General features: G+C 37.7%; 2 protein-coding genes across 5 annotated transcripts in view; one reads left to right on the top strand and one right to left on the bottom strand.

Annotated features, from left to right (window-relative positions):
* LOC100870080 (alkaline phosphatase) overlaps nucleotides 1-18,519 on the bottom strand; it is a 186,861-nt gene that overhangs the window by 71,938 nt on the left and 96,404 nt on the right. The gene's annotated exons all lie outside the window — the stretch shown is intronic.
* The window catches only part of LOC105736561 (caspase-1), a 46,846-nt gene that overhangs the window by 25,827 nt on the left and 2,500 nt on the right, over nucleotides 1-18,519 (top strand). For all 3 annotated transcript variants that reach the window (XM_086907475.1, XM_086907474.1, XM_086907476.1), the window contains exons 3-4: nucleotides 11,739-11,914; nucleotides 15,538-15,634. In XM_086907475.1, coding sequence (XP_086763601.1) covers nucleotides 11,739-11,914; nucleotides 15,538-15,634 — 273 coding nt within the window. The remainder of the gene's footprint in view (nucleotides 1-11,738; nucleotides 11,915-15,537; nucleotides 15,635-18,519) is intronic.

Raw genomic sequence — 18,519 nt, 5'->3', positions numbered from 1 at the left:
AGGGAGGCGATACTGTTAATAACGGATAGATAACGAAATGAATTAAACGAATCGATCTGACATTTTTCCCGAATAATATATCGTCCGCCAATATTGAAATTATCGATAGAAATTGTTATCAGTAATGCAATCGCGTTCGACCGATAATATTGATACATTTAATCGAATGATGTTTTGACACTGTTAAACTTGTTGTGTCGTGCTCGAGTCGATTTTATATTAATTGAAAAAAGAAATAGACGATAGATGATAGTTAAAAAATTCTCGGACACAAAGGTGTATATTATATAAAATGACACGAAAGAACAGAGAAGAGGGTGCGAAAATGCGGACCGTTAAGTACGTGTAAAATCAGTTTTTCCGCTTAAAAGTCGAATCTTTATCTCAAAAAAGAAATACCCGAATTTTTGTCTCCCTTACGATTTCAAATAAAATTCGTGTCGCGCGCAAAGAGAATGGTGAAACAGTCTGTTTACACGAGATTTTCGCGTCGTTTTCCACTCGTAAAGCCTTCCCTTACGAGACACTCCAATTTACATATACTTCGCTGTGTAAAAAGTATCCGCGCCCTCGATTTTTCCTCCTATCAGGATCCACGAATTTCAAATAAAATTTGCATCTCTGACGATTCTCGATTTAACTATTTCTTTCCATTAACCACGTATTTAAACGAATTCCGTTTGCCATGTATTCCTTAATTCCCTCACCTTTCTCTACGTTCGCATATTCAAAAATTATCGATCGACTACTTGTATCCGGTCGTCGTGCAAAGTTAACGCGAGTGAAGAATAAATCTCGCCGCTGGAACCTTTGATCCCGGACCATATTCAACTTTTGTTCACCGATCGACCGTTTCCTCTTCAACTCCTCTTCAACAAACCTCCCCTCCTCCCAAATCGATCCGTGGATGGAGACTAGTCCAGTGGTCAAACATCTCGACTCGAGACCTCTTTGTCCGGAAAAATTGTTGTACAAAGGCTGGAATGGAACCCGCACCGCCGCCCTATCAATGATCTTCGCCCCTAACTCTTTGTCGAAAGTTAAGGGAAGAGAAGAAAGGGGCGCAACGAGCCCCTCCCTCTCCTTCCATCCCTCGGATGGACAATTACGACGTCGATGAACGGGAACGTTACGAGAGAAAGTTGCGCAAACATTTTACAACGAAACGAGCTCATTAAGCGTCCTTCTGCCGACCAGGTTCCCCCCACGGCGAGACGTAACCTGGCAGAGACAATCGCGACAAATATATGGACGCGCGCGCGACCAGTCGGAGCGAAACTTTGTAATAAAAGGAGCAAAGTTTCCATACCAACGTCGGCCTCCGATTCGTCAAAGAAGATACACCCCGTAATTTCTTATTCCTTCGTTTCCTCTATCTCGTCATTTTTTCTTTCCTTTACAAGAAGCAATTCCCCTTTCTTTTCTCGTTTTCGAGCTCCAAGGGGGATGATAATTACAACGCATCGTTCGATCGTGTTTATTCACAAAGAGGACGAATTCGTGGAGGAGGCGGTTTTTAGGGGGAAAGTTCAAAAATACTATATCTGTCCAATGAATGTTGACCGCTGGTTTTCTTTTTCTTTTTTTTCGCGCGATTTCATCGACGACTGAAAGTTGCATTTTCACGAGACGGAATGGAACGGACTTTCAATTATTCCGTGTGATTGCAGTTATCGGGAAATTTTTCGACCGGGGGTCGACAGGTGTTTTGTAAACGGCATGTAATTAAACGGCTTTAATGATCGTTGTTTTATTCGATCGCGCGTGCGTTTACGGCGGGGATCCGACGAATGAAACATTCCAACCGTTTACACGATGTCGCGCGAAATGCCAACTGCCAGATAAATACCGCCACGTTTCCGGATATTAATCCATTCCCGGCTTGATCCATAGTTAAATGAAAATGATCGAGAATCCTTGTTTTCAGTTTTCTTTTTCTTTTATATCCTTCGTCCACCCTCTCTATCGATAATAAAATCTAAATTTGTTTTAAATGTCATAAGAGGCAGTTTTTCTCATCGACTTGTCCTGATGATAGTTGTGTTCAGGAGATTCTATCGTCTATCATTATAAGATGACTTTCACAGAGAGAATCGTGAGGATGATGAGGGTATATTGGTATATATATATATATATATGAGCGGGTATATTGTTGATCATTTAGTCATGATCATTTGGGCGTGACATTGGCTCAAGTTTAGCATAGCTGATTTAGCCTCGATTGAAACGTCAACGTTGAAATGGCACGCGATTACCAAAGATATTACGTATATAGCGTTGATCGAACATTTTTGATCGAAAGAAAAATATATCCTTTTATTTATTCGCTGCAAGTGGATGCGAGAAAAAAAATTTTTTTTTAAATATAAAAGAACTTTTTGAAATATATTAGAAAAATGTAACGCACGTAATCTAGATCCGTTCCAAAAACTGGTAAAAAATTCTTGCATTTTTTGAATAATACCTTTCAATATTACTGAATTCATTTGTGATATATCTGATTCATCAATTCGAGCAGGATATTCTCGCTTCATAGGGGGGAAAAATATCTAAATTCTTATAAAATCGAAATTCAATAAAAAAAAAAAGGGTTCTGAAAATGTATCTCGTACGATGTTGAAATTGTATAATTTCTATAGTTAATGAGATAAAATTTTAAGATGAAACGATGGGAAAAAGTATTGAGTATTCGTTATTTTTAATCATGATTATATTTTATTCAATTCTGTACGTATTTATTGCTTTTTTCTTCGCTTATTCGTACCTATAATTTTAACAAATTTAAAACATATTTAAATGACAAAATGAATAATATTGTAAAACATATTTTTTTTTTTAATAACGTGTCTCTCACTGTTGAATTATTTTAATTTTATCTGCTAGAACTTTATTTCACATATAGAATATAATAAATATAATAATACGAAATTGAAAGTAATATTAAATTAAAATGTTGGAAATTTTACTGATATCGTTATATTTGAACAATTTTACATATTTCTTACATATTTCGATATTATTTTTTCTTTTTAATTTCTTCCCTTAAAAAACAACAATTATTTTTTACCACAAGTATCTATTACAATATATAGATATTATTAGGAAATTCCATATGAAATATTAAACCTACTTTTATCTGACTTTTATACTCGTCGAGAAAAATGCTGTTTGCGTAGCTTCAATGAGAGTGGAGAGTATACTTAAGGAAACGAGTGTCCTCGAAACATTCGTGAAACATTTCACAACTTTTCTATTCTTTTTTTACTTTTTTTTTTCTTTTTGCTTGTGCATCTGAAAAACAGAAGATTGAATAATCATTCTTAATTATAGATAAATATCAATTAACGTAACGTTTCCAATTTCCAACAATACACAAATTTACGAAATTCCTTCAACGAGACCAAACACGTGATATTCTATCCACACGTATTATATTAACCATTTATTTCGTCATTTAATTTCGAGAACAGAGAGGGAGATGCGTATATCGATCTCAAAGCTTGATTTCGCATTTCGAACAACATTTTACAAATGGTTTATGGTATTTATCGGGTGATAATAATATATCGATACAAACCGTTTTTACTCGATTATCGAATCGAGCCGAAAGAGAATTATTAACGTTTTCGAGAGATGGGAAAAGTTGTTGAACGGTACACAGTCGAATTTACGGAATGGCAACTCGGCCAACGTGGCACGCTTCCAGAAATTGAGGCATTAAAAATAACGGCGGCAAGTTTGGTAATGCGATGGGTTACGCATGTTCGCGATAGTTTCTCGTGAACGAGAGACAGTTTTCGGGCGTATTGTTGATTCGTACTACTGTCCCCGCGATATTTAAAGATCGATTTGCCCACTCTTCTTCTTTGATCGTTGTTTCCAAATAACCATTTCCACAATTAATCACAGAGTTTCGATTTGGAAAAAAAAAAAAGAAAAATTCCACGGAAGAGAAATGAAATGTAAACACTCTTTGTTCGATAAAAGATAAATCGAATTACGATATTATTTCAACGATATTATCTAACGTTTTTATTTTATCTTTGCTTTTAAAAAATTTAATAAATCTGTCATTTTTTTTTTAATCCGCTCTTTCCTCAAGTGTTTTCCTAAGGATAAACAAATAGTTTTATTTTTTCCCTCCCTTCCCTCTCCCCTTCTACCATTTAGCCGGCTAAAGCGCTCGTATCTCGTGTCTGGATCCGATATAGAAAGCAAAAAACAAGCGTGTACGCGACTTTTATTTGCTGAGCAAATACCAGTTGTGCCACTCCTAGTCGTGGTGAAACGTGGAATGAAACGATGAAAACAGGGCTCCAGCTCTCGTAAATAGTTAAATATTCCCATGGATACGGTACAATTTGTCCAATTTGTTTCTCGTTTTTTTCCCCCCCTCTTTCCTTTCCTTTCCTTTCCTGTTTTAATTCGGGAAGAAAGTCTTTCGGTGTCGGGCAGCCAAGTTGGATTAAAAAGCAGGAGGCCGCGTGATCGCGTCGATGATATACGAGGTGTGTACAGGTTGGGCATGGCACGGTTTAAAACGGTTTAAGGATAAACACGGGTGTGTGCATCGATCCGTGCACGAACGAGGTGAAAACGTTCGAAGCAATTACTCGCGGCTCGCGTAACAATACGCGGCGCGATTTAATAATTCAGTTCACGGATGACTGGCTGTTTCATGGGCCGGCACGCGTTAAGCGTTTGTCTATATTGGATCCGTGCCAGGGGATGTTTAACAGAGGTGTAGGAGGATCGAGTTATATCGAGTTTGATTTCAGCCCGCGACAGTTTGGGTCAAGGGTGGCTAGTGTCGTACGATACCTCGAGGTCGTATCGAGTTTTGACACCGATTCCCTTCCAAACGTATCGTTCCTTTTGTTGCGACCAGTTTCAGCGAATGTAAGCGACGTTGATCATCCCTTCATTTACCAACTTTTTTACGGTGAAAAGTCAGAAAGACATTATATCCACGAGTTGAGACGAAGTAGAAAGTTTAATAAGTGGTTTTTGAGGGATTTAAACGATGAATATATTGGCTCTCTCTCTATATATATATATGTATATACGTTCGTTTTAATCGATATTCGATAAATTTTAATTTCAAATAATGACAAAGTTTTATGATTTGCGAATGATTTCTCCCTTTTTTTTTTTAAATAAAATCGAAAATCACCGATGAAACAATAAAGTTCGATTCGAAATTTGAATCGCGAATATCGTTCCCTTTTTCGAAAAATCATTTCGTTCCATGGATTTATTAGATATACGATTTCGATATATTTCAATTCTATTCAAAATCAAAGAAAATTATTAGCTCGTAAATACTCGTAAAGGAATTGCCGCCGTTTAATAATTAAGCAGAAACATTGATGGTGGTGTAATTAATATACCGTTAATTATCCATAATATAAAATATAAAGTGGAGCGGTGAACAACGTATTAAACAACGTTTGTGAACAATTATAATTTTATCCTTCTGATGATTATGTATATAGTTTTCAGCTGCAATTTTAACGAATTGAATAATATTGATGAAGGAACAATGGATGGTTGATTGAATAGAAGCGTTGGTATTATTTAAACTCCCGATACACGAGCAACGCGCGTTGTTTGGCACGGGTTAATCGTTGAAAGTTTCACGCGCATAATTAATCCCGTTGAATTACCGCAATTGTAATTGATAACTGACGCTCTTCCCACTATCGCGACTTGCGGCAAATATAAAAGCATCGAGGGAATATCGATTCAAAATAAATGAATAAAAGAAGGGAAAAAAATGATTCGAAAAAAATGATTCGTTAAGTTTTGAAGAAATATAATTCGAAAAATAGAGGAGAGATCGATACGTTCTCTTATTCCATTCGTTTACTTTGAAAACTGTATGTATGGCAGTGGTACGGGGAAAAACGTAACTTTTGCGGTTTCATTCCTCTCTTGTGTGGATTTAACAAGACGATCGTGCCACAATTTCCGCCGTTCGTAGCATAATTTCTAGTGTCCACGTTCAAATAAACTTTACTCTTACGAGTGGAAAATTGGAAGCGGAAAAATTGGAGGACAATTTTTTTTATCAAATATTTTTTCCCAAATTCTTTCTCTATCTTGAAAAACGAACGAGAAAAAGTTATTAAAGTAGAATTGTTAAACGAATTGCGTTAATATTAAAATTTCCATCGATGGTTTTTTTTTTTTTTTCGAACAAATCTCGAGTTGAACGATAGCTGCGAAACTGTGTGAAATAATTATCATCGGTAGAAAAAGGAAACGAGAGTAAAAAGAGTAGCCATAAGTGTGGAGCGCTTTGTAAGCCAAGTCGAGTAATATTATCAAAAGCGTAATGGAATCAACGTTGCGAAGAATGCTATAAAATTATGCAAAGCGTTGCAAGTTATTTTGCTACGAAATTAGATTTCGTGTTATCGGGTGTTCTTTTTTTTTTTTTTTTTTGCTATTACGAAACAAAATTAAAAATATATTAAAAATAAATTTCGTCGCAATCTATTTCTAATATTCTCTCTTCGCATTTAATCAAGGATAAAAGTTTCTCGTAACGCCAACATCGAATTTTGATTAATTTAACCATAACATCAGCGATTCGACGGAAGAGATCCTCGAGATTCTACGATCGTAATAATCCAGGCAATGTAAGAATCAAATCTCTCCATCGTAAGGACTTATCCCCCTTTCGTTCGACTTACTAAAAGTAAACTTGAGCTCGTTCCATTTTCCAATTCCTTGTGTCTTTCTCAAAATTCTCTCTCTAGCAATATGTAACGATATAAGCTTTTCAAAGCTTCTCCATCGTCGATTCATTCATTTATCCGATTAAAATTAATTATATACCTTCGTGCTATAACGACGGCTTTCGAACTCACCCATCAATGAATTATCAATTATCACACCGAAGTGAGAGTGATTCTCTTGGATAAATAGATAATGAATATTAATAGCATTCGCGTAGAATTAATTATTCGCATTAGATTTTCATCTTTTTTGAACAAATTGTAATCCCGCGTATATTGTAACCACGATACGAACGCGCACGTCCAAGCCAAGCCTTAATTCATCGCCAGAAAACGTTGAAAAGTTAAATCGTTTACATCCCACTGGATCCTTTCTAAATTGTTCGATCCGATAAATCCTCTAATTTGAACGTATTTTGCCAGAGATAGCTGTTAATTTTTCTTTTTTTTTCTTTCTTTTTCTTTTTTTTTTTTTTTTTCGTTGGTCACGCGTTCAACCGACTTCGAAACGACTGAAAGCGAAACATCGAGCGCACCCGTTCAATACGCGTATCGCGTGTTGGGCTCTCGTTCGACGATCTGAAAAGACTCGGCCCAAAAGGAGAACGTTCCATCGGCCATACTTTTCGTTCCCCAACGGAACTAAAGAGATCGCTCTCTTCCCTCGTCTTGGACGATTTTGTAATTCACGTTTCGTTTATAATTTTTGTCGAGACGTAAGTCACGTGAACGTAGAATTTTTCCAACGAGTAAGGTGATTGGGAATTGTGATAAATGTTTCAATTTCCTGCTGCAAGAATGGTAGAACCATTGTAGGCGAAATCGATCGAATACGAATACACGGATGAAATGAAATCCATCGTTTTATCCGATTTCTAGTTTTCCAACAGCTCTACATTTTTCTAAATATCGATTTCGTTTTATTCCTCCTTTCCACCTTTAATCTTTAATCTTTCTTTTTACAAATTTCAATCGAATCATTTCACTAGAAGATCTTTCTTTCTTCCACCGCTAACGTTCCATTTCGTTTAATTTTTTTTTTCAACTCCTCGAAATCCTCCACCCGTTCATTGTTCCATTTCGGCGAACCTCATCCCGATCCTTTGATTCTTCGACCAAACTTGGTCGAATCCCTTTGCAACGTTGAACCAGCTATTGGCCAATCTCTGATTTTGCTTAAACCAAACCAAAGAGTCCTCTTTCGATCCCAAACTCTAAAGTGCCTTTCCAACGTCTATAAAATATTCCTCCGTTCCATCGAACGAACATCGCATCAGGATTCACTTTATACATCGCGTTAAATATTACGCGAATTTTCTGCCAATAACGTGCAACTTTTCAACGAATCCACACGATGTATATATATATATATCGCGTACAAGTGAAATAATTCCTCGTCGAGAGAAGCAAGTTCGAGTTGATAACGCGAAATAGGAAATATCACGCGAACGCGAGTTTATTAATCGATCCTCGTTGACTGGGTATATAATTATAAGAATTTCACAGAAGCCAATGTAATATTCCACCTTCGCGTTTGATCGAACGAATTACGTAAACCGTGCACCGAGGAAAAACGTGATTGACACCGGGAGGATAATTATTTGAATTCCTACAATTGAATTCCATCCTCCCTTTGTCCCTGTATTCCACTATTTGCCCGCTCTCTCGGGGCTTCGTGCATCTCGCGAAGAGTGACTCGTTCACCAACAACCCTTCAGTCGATAGCAAAATGCGCAATTGTTATACGCAATGTGCGTGTCTGTAACAATTAAAGCGTTTGAAAGTAAAACTCTGGAGAAGCTGTTTATCGCGATGTATCGTGACTTACGAAATACTTTTTCATCCAATATTACATTTCAATTGGATATAATCAATTACACAATCCGTTTCACAAGCCGTCCCTAACGAGTCACATCCTCATTTTCACGCCTCTAACACGTTTAGAGGAGAACATCGACAATAAACTTATGGATCTGCACCACGGTTCGATACACTCGATCATACCAAAAAAGAGAAGGGTGAATTCCTCCGAGTCGATATCCGAATTGTTATAAAATTCATCGAAATTTTATATATATATATATAATTTTATTATTGAACGTTGCTAGCAATGTTTACTATTTCAGAGTTGGTATCCTTTTGTTTATCTTCGATACGCGTTGTTTCGTAGACAGACACGCGCATTCACGTGCCAACCAAAATATATCCATTCAGCTAAATCCAATACCACGAATATTATCGCGTTGTTAGATACACCACGGACTCTATCCTCTCTTCAAATTGAGCATCTATCCCCCAAGATGCTTTCTCTTCTCTTCCGCAAAATTCTTCCGCACGATCGTCCGTTTCTATATTATAATTGATCCCGAAGGTGATCCCGTTGGAATTAATTAATGGAGGAAAAGTGGCGCGGTAGAGTTTCGTTTCACGTAGCGGTGGAGAAAGCAAGTTCTTTCGAACGAGTCTCTCGCGTCGTCCTCGTCGTCCTCTCTTTCTCTCTCTCTCTGTTTTCAACCGCTGTACACACGGGATCGTCGTGGAGCAAATAGCGCGTGAAATCGCTGTTCGAGAAGGAATTATCCGGAGATTTTTACTCAACACTACCCCTCCGCGCTAATTCTTCTCCGTCGGTGGCGCTTATTCGTTTAAAATTGCGAAGCCATTTGATACCAGGGATTATTTATTCTTGCTTATGAACCGTGCTTCTTTCCAATTCTGCCCCCGAATTTCAGTCTCAACGCTGGAGAAATATGATGATCCGAAATTTTTACAACTCGAGCAATTCGGGGAAATTTCGAATTGTCAAGGAGATTCGAAAGTTTGACAGTGTTGAAATTGTATACAGCATTCGATAAAAATGAAACTTGTCGCATTGATGATATTTTGGATATTTTAAGATATTCCAGCAAAACTAGGCGACGTATTGTGGGGGAGAGTTGAACGAGACGAGGTTGTAGACAAACATTCGTATCGAGAAAAGAAAGAACGTTTCAACTTCGCTGAAACTTTTCTCAAGAAGCTTGGCTCAACGTTCATCTCAATCTTGTTGTTCTCGAAATACTCGAGCGAAATTATCGTACGAAAAGAGATCGTGTGATGAAAATTAGCAGAGAAAGACGTGGAAATAGGCAAAAACGGTGAATAAAATCATAGTAAATATTTTTTAGGTAACGTTTTTCAGATACGTATGAAGAACGTACGCGGCACGATCGTACTTTTGTTTTTCCTTCCTATTATACTTTAATCCCGCATTATCTAAAATTCATTTCGGATGGCCTCTCCGGGAGCTTGGCTGAAAAAAGTTAACTACGTGAATAGGTTTGTCCGCGTCAGAGTCAGGTTATCGTGTGGTGTTGGTGAAATTAAAAAAAAGAAACAAGAGTTTCGTACGAGTTACGAGATACACTTACGAAAATGAGAAATCCTTTCGTACAAAAAGAAAGAATTAAATACAGATGTAATGTCAATATATCTGTAAATTTATATTCGTATCGATTCGTGAGAAAACGTATAATAAAATTAATTACGCGGAGAGAGAAAACTATTAAAAATTTTGCGAAAATAAAGTATAAAAAGGATGAGCGATATTGAAGAATTTTATAGAAAATTGCAGGTAACGTTTATTTTATATAATTTTATGAAAGAAAGAAATTGTAGAATGAGAAATTGAAGCTGGCGAAAAGCCAATAGAATCGATCCAGAACGGAATTACTCTGGAAATCCGCTTAGTTCTGGTCGAAGATTCAGACTAATTGTTATCCTCGAAGAAAGCGAAACATTTATACGAATCAATATCGTACAATTATCTAATATGTTTTTCAAGTTGTTCAGAATTTTAATTTCTAATTGAGCGACGAAATTTTCGTCGGAGCTTAAATTTTTTCCGAATTTTCGAGATGCCTTGTTTTTTAATACATTCGCGATCGAATATGTCGCCTCGTGTTCAAAAAAAAAAAAGATGCAAAAATTTAATCTTAAAAATATAAAATTTTTCGCGGAGAGTCTGTTCGATTTTCACCTATCCAACGACGAGATTTTTGTCCGAATTAAATTTCGTTCGAAACTTGGGGCGAAATAAATCGGGTGAAAAAAAATGGTAAGATCGTTTTTCGAGCATAAATTGGAAAGAAAAATGGGAAGGTATTGGTCGAGAGGAAGGCGATTTCGACGAACGCGAATTGTTTGCAAAAGTGATTTTCAAGTCGGACGTTGTTTGCTGTGGCAACACAACACGGTCGGAAATCGGAAAGGGTGAGAGGTTAAACGAACGATACGTGCCGTCGTTAACCTCTCGATTTGCTTGCGTATGACCCATCATTGTAAACAGGTCGGTCATCACTATTGTGAACCGCACTGAATTAATTAATCCTTTCATTAAATCTAATGCTCGGAAATACTCGTGCGCCACTCGAATCTATAACGCGGCTCACACTTGTTACGCGCGGTTACCAGATTTTAACGTGAAAGCACTTTCGTTATTACAATTTTAATCGCGTTGCACGGACAGTAGTAGCGGGATGCGTTACAATTGCGTATATACAATAGTATAATTCATCACTACTGCCTGGTGGACGAGATGATGTAATATATCAAGTGGCGCGAAATAATAAACAAGATAAGCCGACGTGAATTTAATAAACGAGGAGGATATAGAGTGGCTGGATCGATAGTAAAATTAAAATAGATCTGGATAAACATTTATCAATTTTCCTTTCGCACTTTTTATTTGTACGTGAAAATTCGTTTGATTATCTTCGACGATCCAAACACATCTGTAGAGCTAACTTTCTCTCCTCGCCATTTTACTGTGATAATAATCACGAGCGAATCGTAGTCAAGTGTCACGGGTTGGGATAATCTGAACGTAGAGAAATACCAATTTCGCGGATACAAGGTGGATGATTTTTTGGAATGGAAGGTTGTATAAGTTGTATTTCGGGCAACAAACAGAGATTACGGCCAACATTAATCAATCAATTAATCCTTTTGTTAAAGTTGCGTCCGAGGATCATACGAATAACGACTGTCTGGCAATAGCAGTGTTGACTACCGGAACATCGAATTTCCTGAAAGCCGATAACATATTTTATACATCCCAAATGCTCTGGACGCCTTTCCTGTCCGATTCGTGTCCCAGCTTGAACAACAAGCCAAAGTTGTTCTTCCTCCAGGTGAGTTATTTTTTTTCTTTTTTTTGTTTAGAGATATATTTTGTCGACATCGATATCTGCGATCAATCGGCACACGAAACAAATTTTCCCTAGCGATCTTTAACGTGGATCCGTGGACTACGTGTTGCCCCCTCTTTTCTATCAATAATTTCTCCTCCTCCCTTTACGCTTTTGAGCGTGCACCTGTTTGGATTGCAAATAAAATTAACGGCTGCATCGTTACAAACTGCGAAAAATCTCGATAGACTCGAGAGTCGCAGAAAAAATATTCGTGAAAAGAGTTTTAATTAAGTTTCAATTCATGGTGCGAAATACATCGATCTATCTATCTTTGCGTTTCGATCAATCTGCGAACGATGAGAAAATTGTTTTTTGTTAGGAGAGGTTTAATTAATTCGAACGAGTTTTATACGCCACGGTTTTTTTTTTATAATATTTTCATATCTATTTATTGAAACGGAAGCTAAAATAAGAATGAAAGAATTTGTACGCGATGATCCGGATTCAAAATTGTAAATAGAATACAATTAATTTTTAACAATGTGCAACTCTCTTTGGAAATAGATAAGATAAAATAAAAATTGTTTAATAAAATAAATATCGCGATACAATCGTAAGAAAATCGTAAGAAATTGTTCGATCCCGAGACCTCGAAAGTAGGAAGAAGTTGAGGTATAAAACGGCGAGATAACGGGATAATGTGAATATTTCACACGATGATAACGTAAATCTTGATTTCGTTCGCGATGTAATCCTTGCCTGATCTTTTTCCATTTATCTGCTACAGGATGATCTTTCAAGGATTTGCAACACGAAGCGCATTACCGCGAAAGTGTTTTTTTTTTTCTTGCAGTCTCCGCGTGAAATGTCTCCATATAAGCGCGTCGATCTCGGCTGGAAATGATGAAATATTTCGTGAAATAATTGAAGGTATCAAAGAAAAATTCTCACAGAAAATATTTCCTATAAGCGAAAAATATTGACAATATCGCGTTCGAGAAGAAAACGTGCATTTGAAACATCATTGGAAAATAAATTTTAAATTAAAAGCACGTGGTTGCATTTGCCAAATTCAACTCGATCTCTCTGTTTCCATTCGAGCCACAGACACTCTGCGTATTTTTCGAAAAGATCGCATAACGCATCGAAATAATTCGAATCGAATAAAAAAAAAAAAAAAAAACGAATTTATTTATTCGAGAAAAAAACTATAGCTGTCATTTCCGCCTCGCACGATTTTCTTTTTATCCCTAATATAAATTTTCATACGAAACTACTTTGTTTAACTTTTTTTGTTCGATCGAAACCAAGTTCTCGTCGAATCGAGAGCCCCCCAAAAGCAATAAGACCGTTTTGTTCGATATAATGAAACTCGGAAAACAAGCTGTTCCGCGTGGATCAATTTGTCGTTAACACGCTCGTATTACACATCTGCAACCACGTATTAACACCGTTCATTCCCGGTTATATCGGAAACGCGTAGATATTTTTGCTTCGCGGAATCTACAAAACAAACTCGAAAACGCGGAGAGATAGAAACACTCGGCGCTCGTACAAACAGAAACCCCTCCTCCAAACGAATATTTCGAGGGAAATTTTAAATCGTGAAACGAAATTTAACGCGATCAACTTACTTACCATGGATATCACAAACAAATATATCGCTCGTTCTTTAATCGCAGAGAGGAGACGAGTGGAAACAAGATGGAGAGAAAAAATAGCTGATAACCGTTTGAAATTATTCTTTCTTTTTTTATCGTAATTAAAGAAGCTGGATAGAATCGCGCTAGCAATAAAGCAGTTCCTTTCTTGGGATCGATGCGTGTTCGAGATTATTATTAACCGTTCTCCGTTCTTTAGATTTAATAGGGTTAAACGGGATGTAACGATTCGCTTCGTTTCTCTTTTTTTTATTTTTTTTTTTTCCGTAATATCATTTTAAAAATTCGACGGTAATAATTGTTCGGTAAACGCTTCGTGTTATTGAGCGTGAAATTTCGAATAATCAAAGGAAAATATAACGATTGTTAACGAATTTGAGATACGCGCGCGATAATTAATTTTTATACATATGGATATGATATATTTCGTTAAAAAATTAAACAAATGATACCTCGAATTCTCGAAAACGCCTTCAGCTATAAAAAGTAGTTAATAAAAACACGCACGCGTTACATTATTCCACTCTCCCTGCGAAACATTTTCGCGCGACAATTATTCAAACAATTATTCGCATTTAGATACGCGATTGATGCCGTACGTGTTACGTGATGAAATACCGCGTTTTGAATATATTCCGTGATAAAAGGAGCACGCTCGAAAAATATTTGAGACGTGAATAAGAATCCTCGACGATCAAATTTCTTCGTTAACTCGAACTGCTAGAAGCGACGTTGAACGTACGCGCTTGGTTCCGACCCCTTTCTTTTACGTTTCCTCGACTCGAGGGAAAGTTTCTCGTTTATAAGAAACGAATTGTTGCCGCAAAGGGTTAAGAGTTCGACGATAAGGACACGTGAAAATCGAGGGAACGAGCTCGTTCTCGCGGGAAGGAGAGTGGCTCTAACGGTCCGTCGCGGTGTTTCTTCCGGTTTCTTCGCGACGAGTGAGGAAAGAGAGGGGGCGCGAACGGAAGTGGAAAAGACGACATAGTTAATTATCCGTGTTTCAAAGGCGAGCGCGAAAGAGTTTTATAGTTGGCGAGCTTACTCTTCACAACTCGTTTAACGAGCTGTTGAATACGTGTCAACAGTGGTGTGGATGCGGATCACACGCTTGCGACGTTAAGCCGTGCAAAGTTTTCTGCGCAAACGTGATTACGTACGATTCGCGATAAACATACGAGGATGAAAAAAAAAAAGAAAGAAAGAGAAGAGCCAGCAACCGGTGTAGAACAGGATCGAGTATTTTCTTTTTTTTTTTTTGAAACGAAACGAAGAAGATTTCTTCTTCGCGATAGAATCGAGAATGGAGGATTTCGTTTAAAACATCCTGCCACGTAAATTATTGCGCGAATAACAGTGAGCGAGCGTGGAGAAATTATCGCGATACCGCTGGAACAAGTCGTCGTACGAAGAGGATCTTCGTATCCCTGCCCTCTGTTTTTTTCCGCCTCGTCATGTTCTCGTATTTAATCGCGATCCTCGCCAATCTTTCCCGCGATAACGTCGCGACTTTCCCCGTGACGCGTAGGGAGAAGAGCGATTTTCTCTCCTGGGGGAATCCGTCGGTTGACGGATTGCAAAAAAAAAAAAAAAAAAAAAAGGAAAAAAAAAATGAAAACGGACGAAAAGAATAAAATTGGACGAAGTATCGCGTGATTTTTATCTCGATCGAATGATTCTTAATTAAGGGTATCGAAACGTGACCGAGTTTGAAGGAGGAAATCGAGAAATAAATACGAACGTGATACAATTTTTATTTCGAGTGTTAAAATTGTTAAAATTATTAAAAATCGATATACTTCTTCGATATCATCATCGGATATTTATATATGTAAAGATATATTTACATATATAAATCTTGCACCAACAATGGAACAAAAAAAAAATTAGAAAACGAGCTGAAAACTGCTCGTCAGAAATCGATATTATATTCACATACGTGTATTTTCTTTTTTCCAGACTTTCTACGATTCATCGTGCTTGGGAATGCACAGTTTCGACCAATCGGTCAGTTTTTCCTCCCCTGATATCATGGTCATACACTTATTTGATAATCGTGAGTAGATGAACGTATTTTATCGTTTTTACTCATACGCTTTTTAAAAACACACGTGTATGTATGTATGCGTTTATATATGAATATATGAATATTTTTATGCGCGAATGTTTGCATCTTTATTTCGGTTGAAAAAAAATTCTTTATCCCGCGGGAAGTAGAGGCAGATACGTGCTCGAAGGGGTCGTTTTCTCGGTAGAGAAGATTGTGTTCTCGCGGATTCTTTCGCGTTTCAACGAGTGTTGTCCGGGTCCCTGAATAGGCGCGACAACACGTGCGTGTGCAATTCACGCTCCCCCCCCTGTGCATCCCTGTCGAGCCTTCATTTGCAAGTCAATAGCCGGAAAGAATAGGAGGACTATAAATTTCGTTGTTATGTCGGTGGATATTTGCACACGGTGCTCCATCCGAATGAAAATGTACTCGGTTATTCGAGAGAGACGAAACTTACCTCGAAAATTCGAGTAATCGAGAATAGAAATTAATCCGAAAAAAAAAAATAATTTCTTCTATCCTCCAATTCATTCCTTTATACCTACTAGCCAATCATTTGGAATATTAGATCTGGGATGGAACGATCTATCGGCATTCCGGATAGTTCAATCGATCAGGGCAATCGTCCTATCGAAACGGGAGACTTTGAAAAATAGTTTCAGTAGTTACGAATCGATCGGACGATCCTTTTCTGTTTCATCGCACGATGGAAGCCAGTTTGAAAAAAAGAAAAAGTTATTTGCAGATGCGAATTTTAGAGAAATCTTACTCCAACGATATCTGACGATCCGACAAATGTACACACGGTGATCATAATTTCTGGTGAATATCCGGCAACGAGAAGAACAAAAGGAATATTTCACGCCGTCGGTCCCATGTTCTTGGCCCGCGCTAATTTATCGAGGCAAAATGTAGTAATAAGCTGGCGGACACAAATTGCATGCACGAATTATCACGTTAATCGTGTGTAACCCGAGCGTGTGATAAATACACGTATACGCGATATTTCGTCCGTTGCAGGCCATCTTTGTTCCCCCCGTGTTTCACCCGTCACCGTGTCGCATAAATAATTCTCGTTCACGTCCGTGATCATTTGCAAGCCGCTTTCCAATCTACATTTTCGACCGGTGAGAAAGAAGAAATGGGATTTAAGAATGCTCGTTTCCGTGGATCGATCAAATAACCAGTCGAATTCAACTTTGCTCGAATTCCCATCCCATCCATCAATTTTGTTTCTCCCATCCTGTCCTGGTACATATATTACATTCACGCAACGACTGAAACATATTTTCTATATAGAAACGATTGGAAATCGTATATTATTTTCTAAGAGAAACGTACGTACGGTATAAAATTGTCGATGTAATTATCAAAATCGTGTGTCGAGAGAGAGAGAGAAAAAATGTCCGTTCCATCTAATAATTAATTGTCCAAAAATGTGGATACGGCGAATATGGATAACTGCGTAGCGAGAGCGTAATTTAATTAACCCGGAAAATTTGTTGCGCGGGGAAATTAATTGAAAGCTCGACGTTCGACAATGTCGGCTAATTATCGGTTGGGGAGTAATTGAATAGTAGTCGGTCGAATTAAAATTTTCGTCGTTCGATGAAAAGTTACGATATCCGCGCACGCACGCACGCACACGCAGAGACGACGAGAACAAGTTTGGGAGAGGAGGGACAATCTATAACGGGAGAGATAGCGTGGCGATTGTTAGTGGACGCGAAGCGATACAGACAGGATTTATTGTCTCGGCCGGGCCGTGGCAGATATCATTGACTCGCGTCACTTCCGACGCCATTGATCTCCCTCGGCGCGTCATCGAATTGACAGAGTAAAATATTGAGTCGCGCGTCATTTCGGATCGTTAATCGGTTGATTTGCGTCATGCGTTGAATAAACGGACGGCAATATGATCGGGAATTAGGGATGGCGAAATTTTATGCAAACAGGGATGATGATGGATTGAAAATTGGCCTGTTTAATTCGGAGGATATTATATGATAGTAATTTCTAGATTTTCAGGATTAAGATAAAATTGGGATCTAGAAATGTTTTCATTCCTTCCATATATCGTTTCGTATCGATCATTTTAGATATAAAAAGAAAATTTCGATAAGTAAAAGTGATTCGAGCGAAAGTTATTCGGTAGAAATTATCAGTTGAAAACAAAGGATTAGAATTTCTAAACGTTTTTTTATTATAATTTTCAATTTGAGACTTCGTTCGTAGAAGATCTTGGAAAATCTTTGCGAGAATTATTCTACGAATAATTCGTCTTTTGGATGTATAAGTAAAGGGACGAACGTTTCGCCCAAACATTTACGTTATCGAGATTAATGGCAGAAATTTCGGTTGACGGCGAAACACCGTCGATAATACAGCGATACGCGATGTTAATGTTGATGTCAATCAAGCGATCCTCATAAATCGAGGCGCGCATTAACCAGCACTGAATTAAATTCAATCAAACGTGGATCAACTATCGTTCACGTCCATCCATCCAAGTATGCACAATTTTTCAAAGCATAAATTCAAAGTTTCCGATACGAGCGACACTTTTGTCGAACAATCGGTGGAAATATTTCCTACGATCGGAAAAAAAAATAATATTCCAAATCCTCGATAAAAGTAACGCGATATTTGATTCGAATGTCCGTGTTTTCCACTACGCGTGAACGGGATAATCGAATCGTTAGCGAAATTATTCGATAACATTGTCGGAGTTTCCGGTGACAAAGAAGCCACGTGTAATTATTCCCTGCGTACATCGAACGAGGCGAAAACACTCGGCCTCGTTGTAACATTTTCAATCTTTGTGATTTCGGCGCAGAAAATTCTTTTTCGAAGCGTTCAAATCATCCACCAACGAGGAGAATAATCGAAAG

This window comes from Apis florea, unplaced genomic scaffold, assembly GCF_048593485.1.
Source record: "Apis florea isolate Af1SG1 unplaced genomic scaffold, ASM4859348v1 contig_2897_pilon, whole genome shotgun sequence".
Lineage (NCBI taxonomy): Eukaryota > Metazoa > Arthropoda > Insecta > Hymenoptera > Apidae > Apis > Apis florea.
Note: the sequence above shows the minus strand (reverse complement) of the source record. Positions and strands in the feature narration are given on the sequence as shown.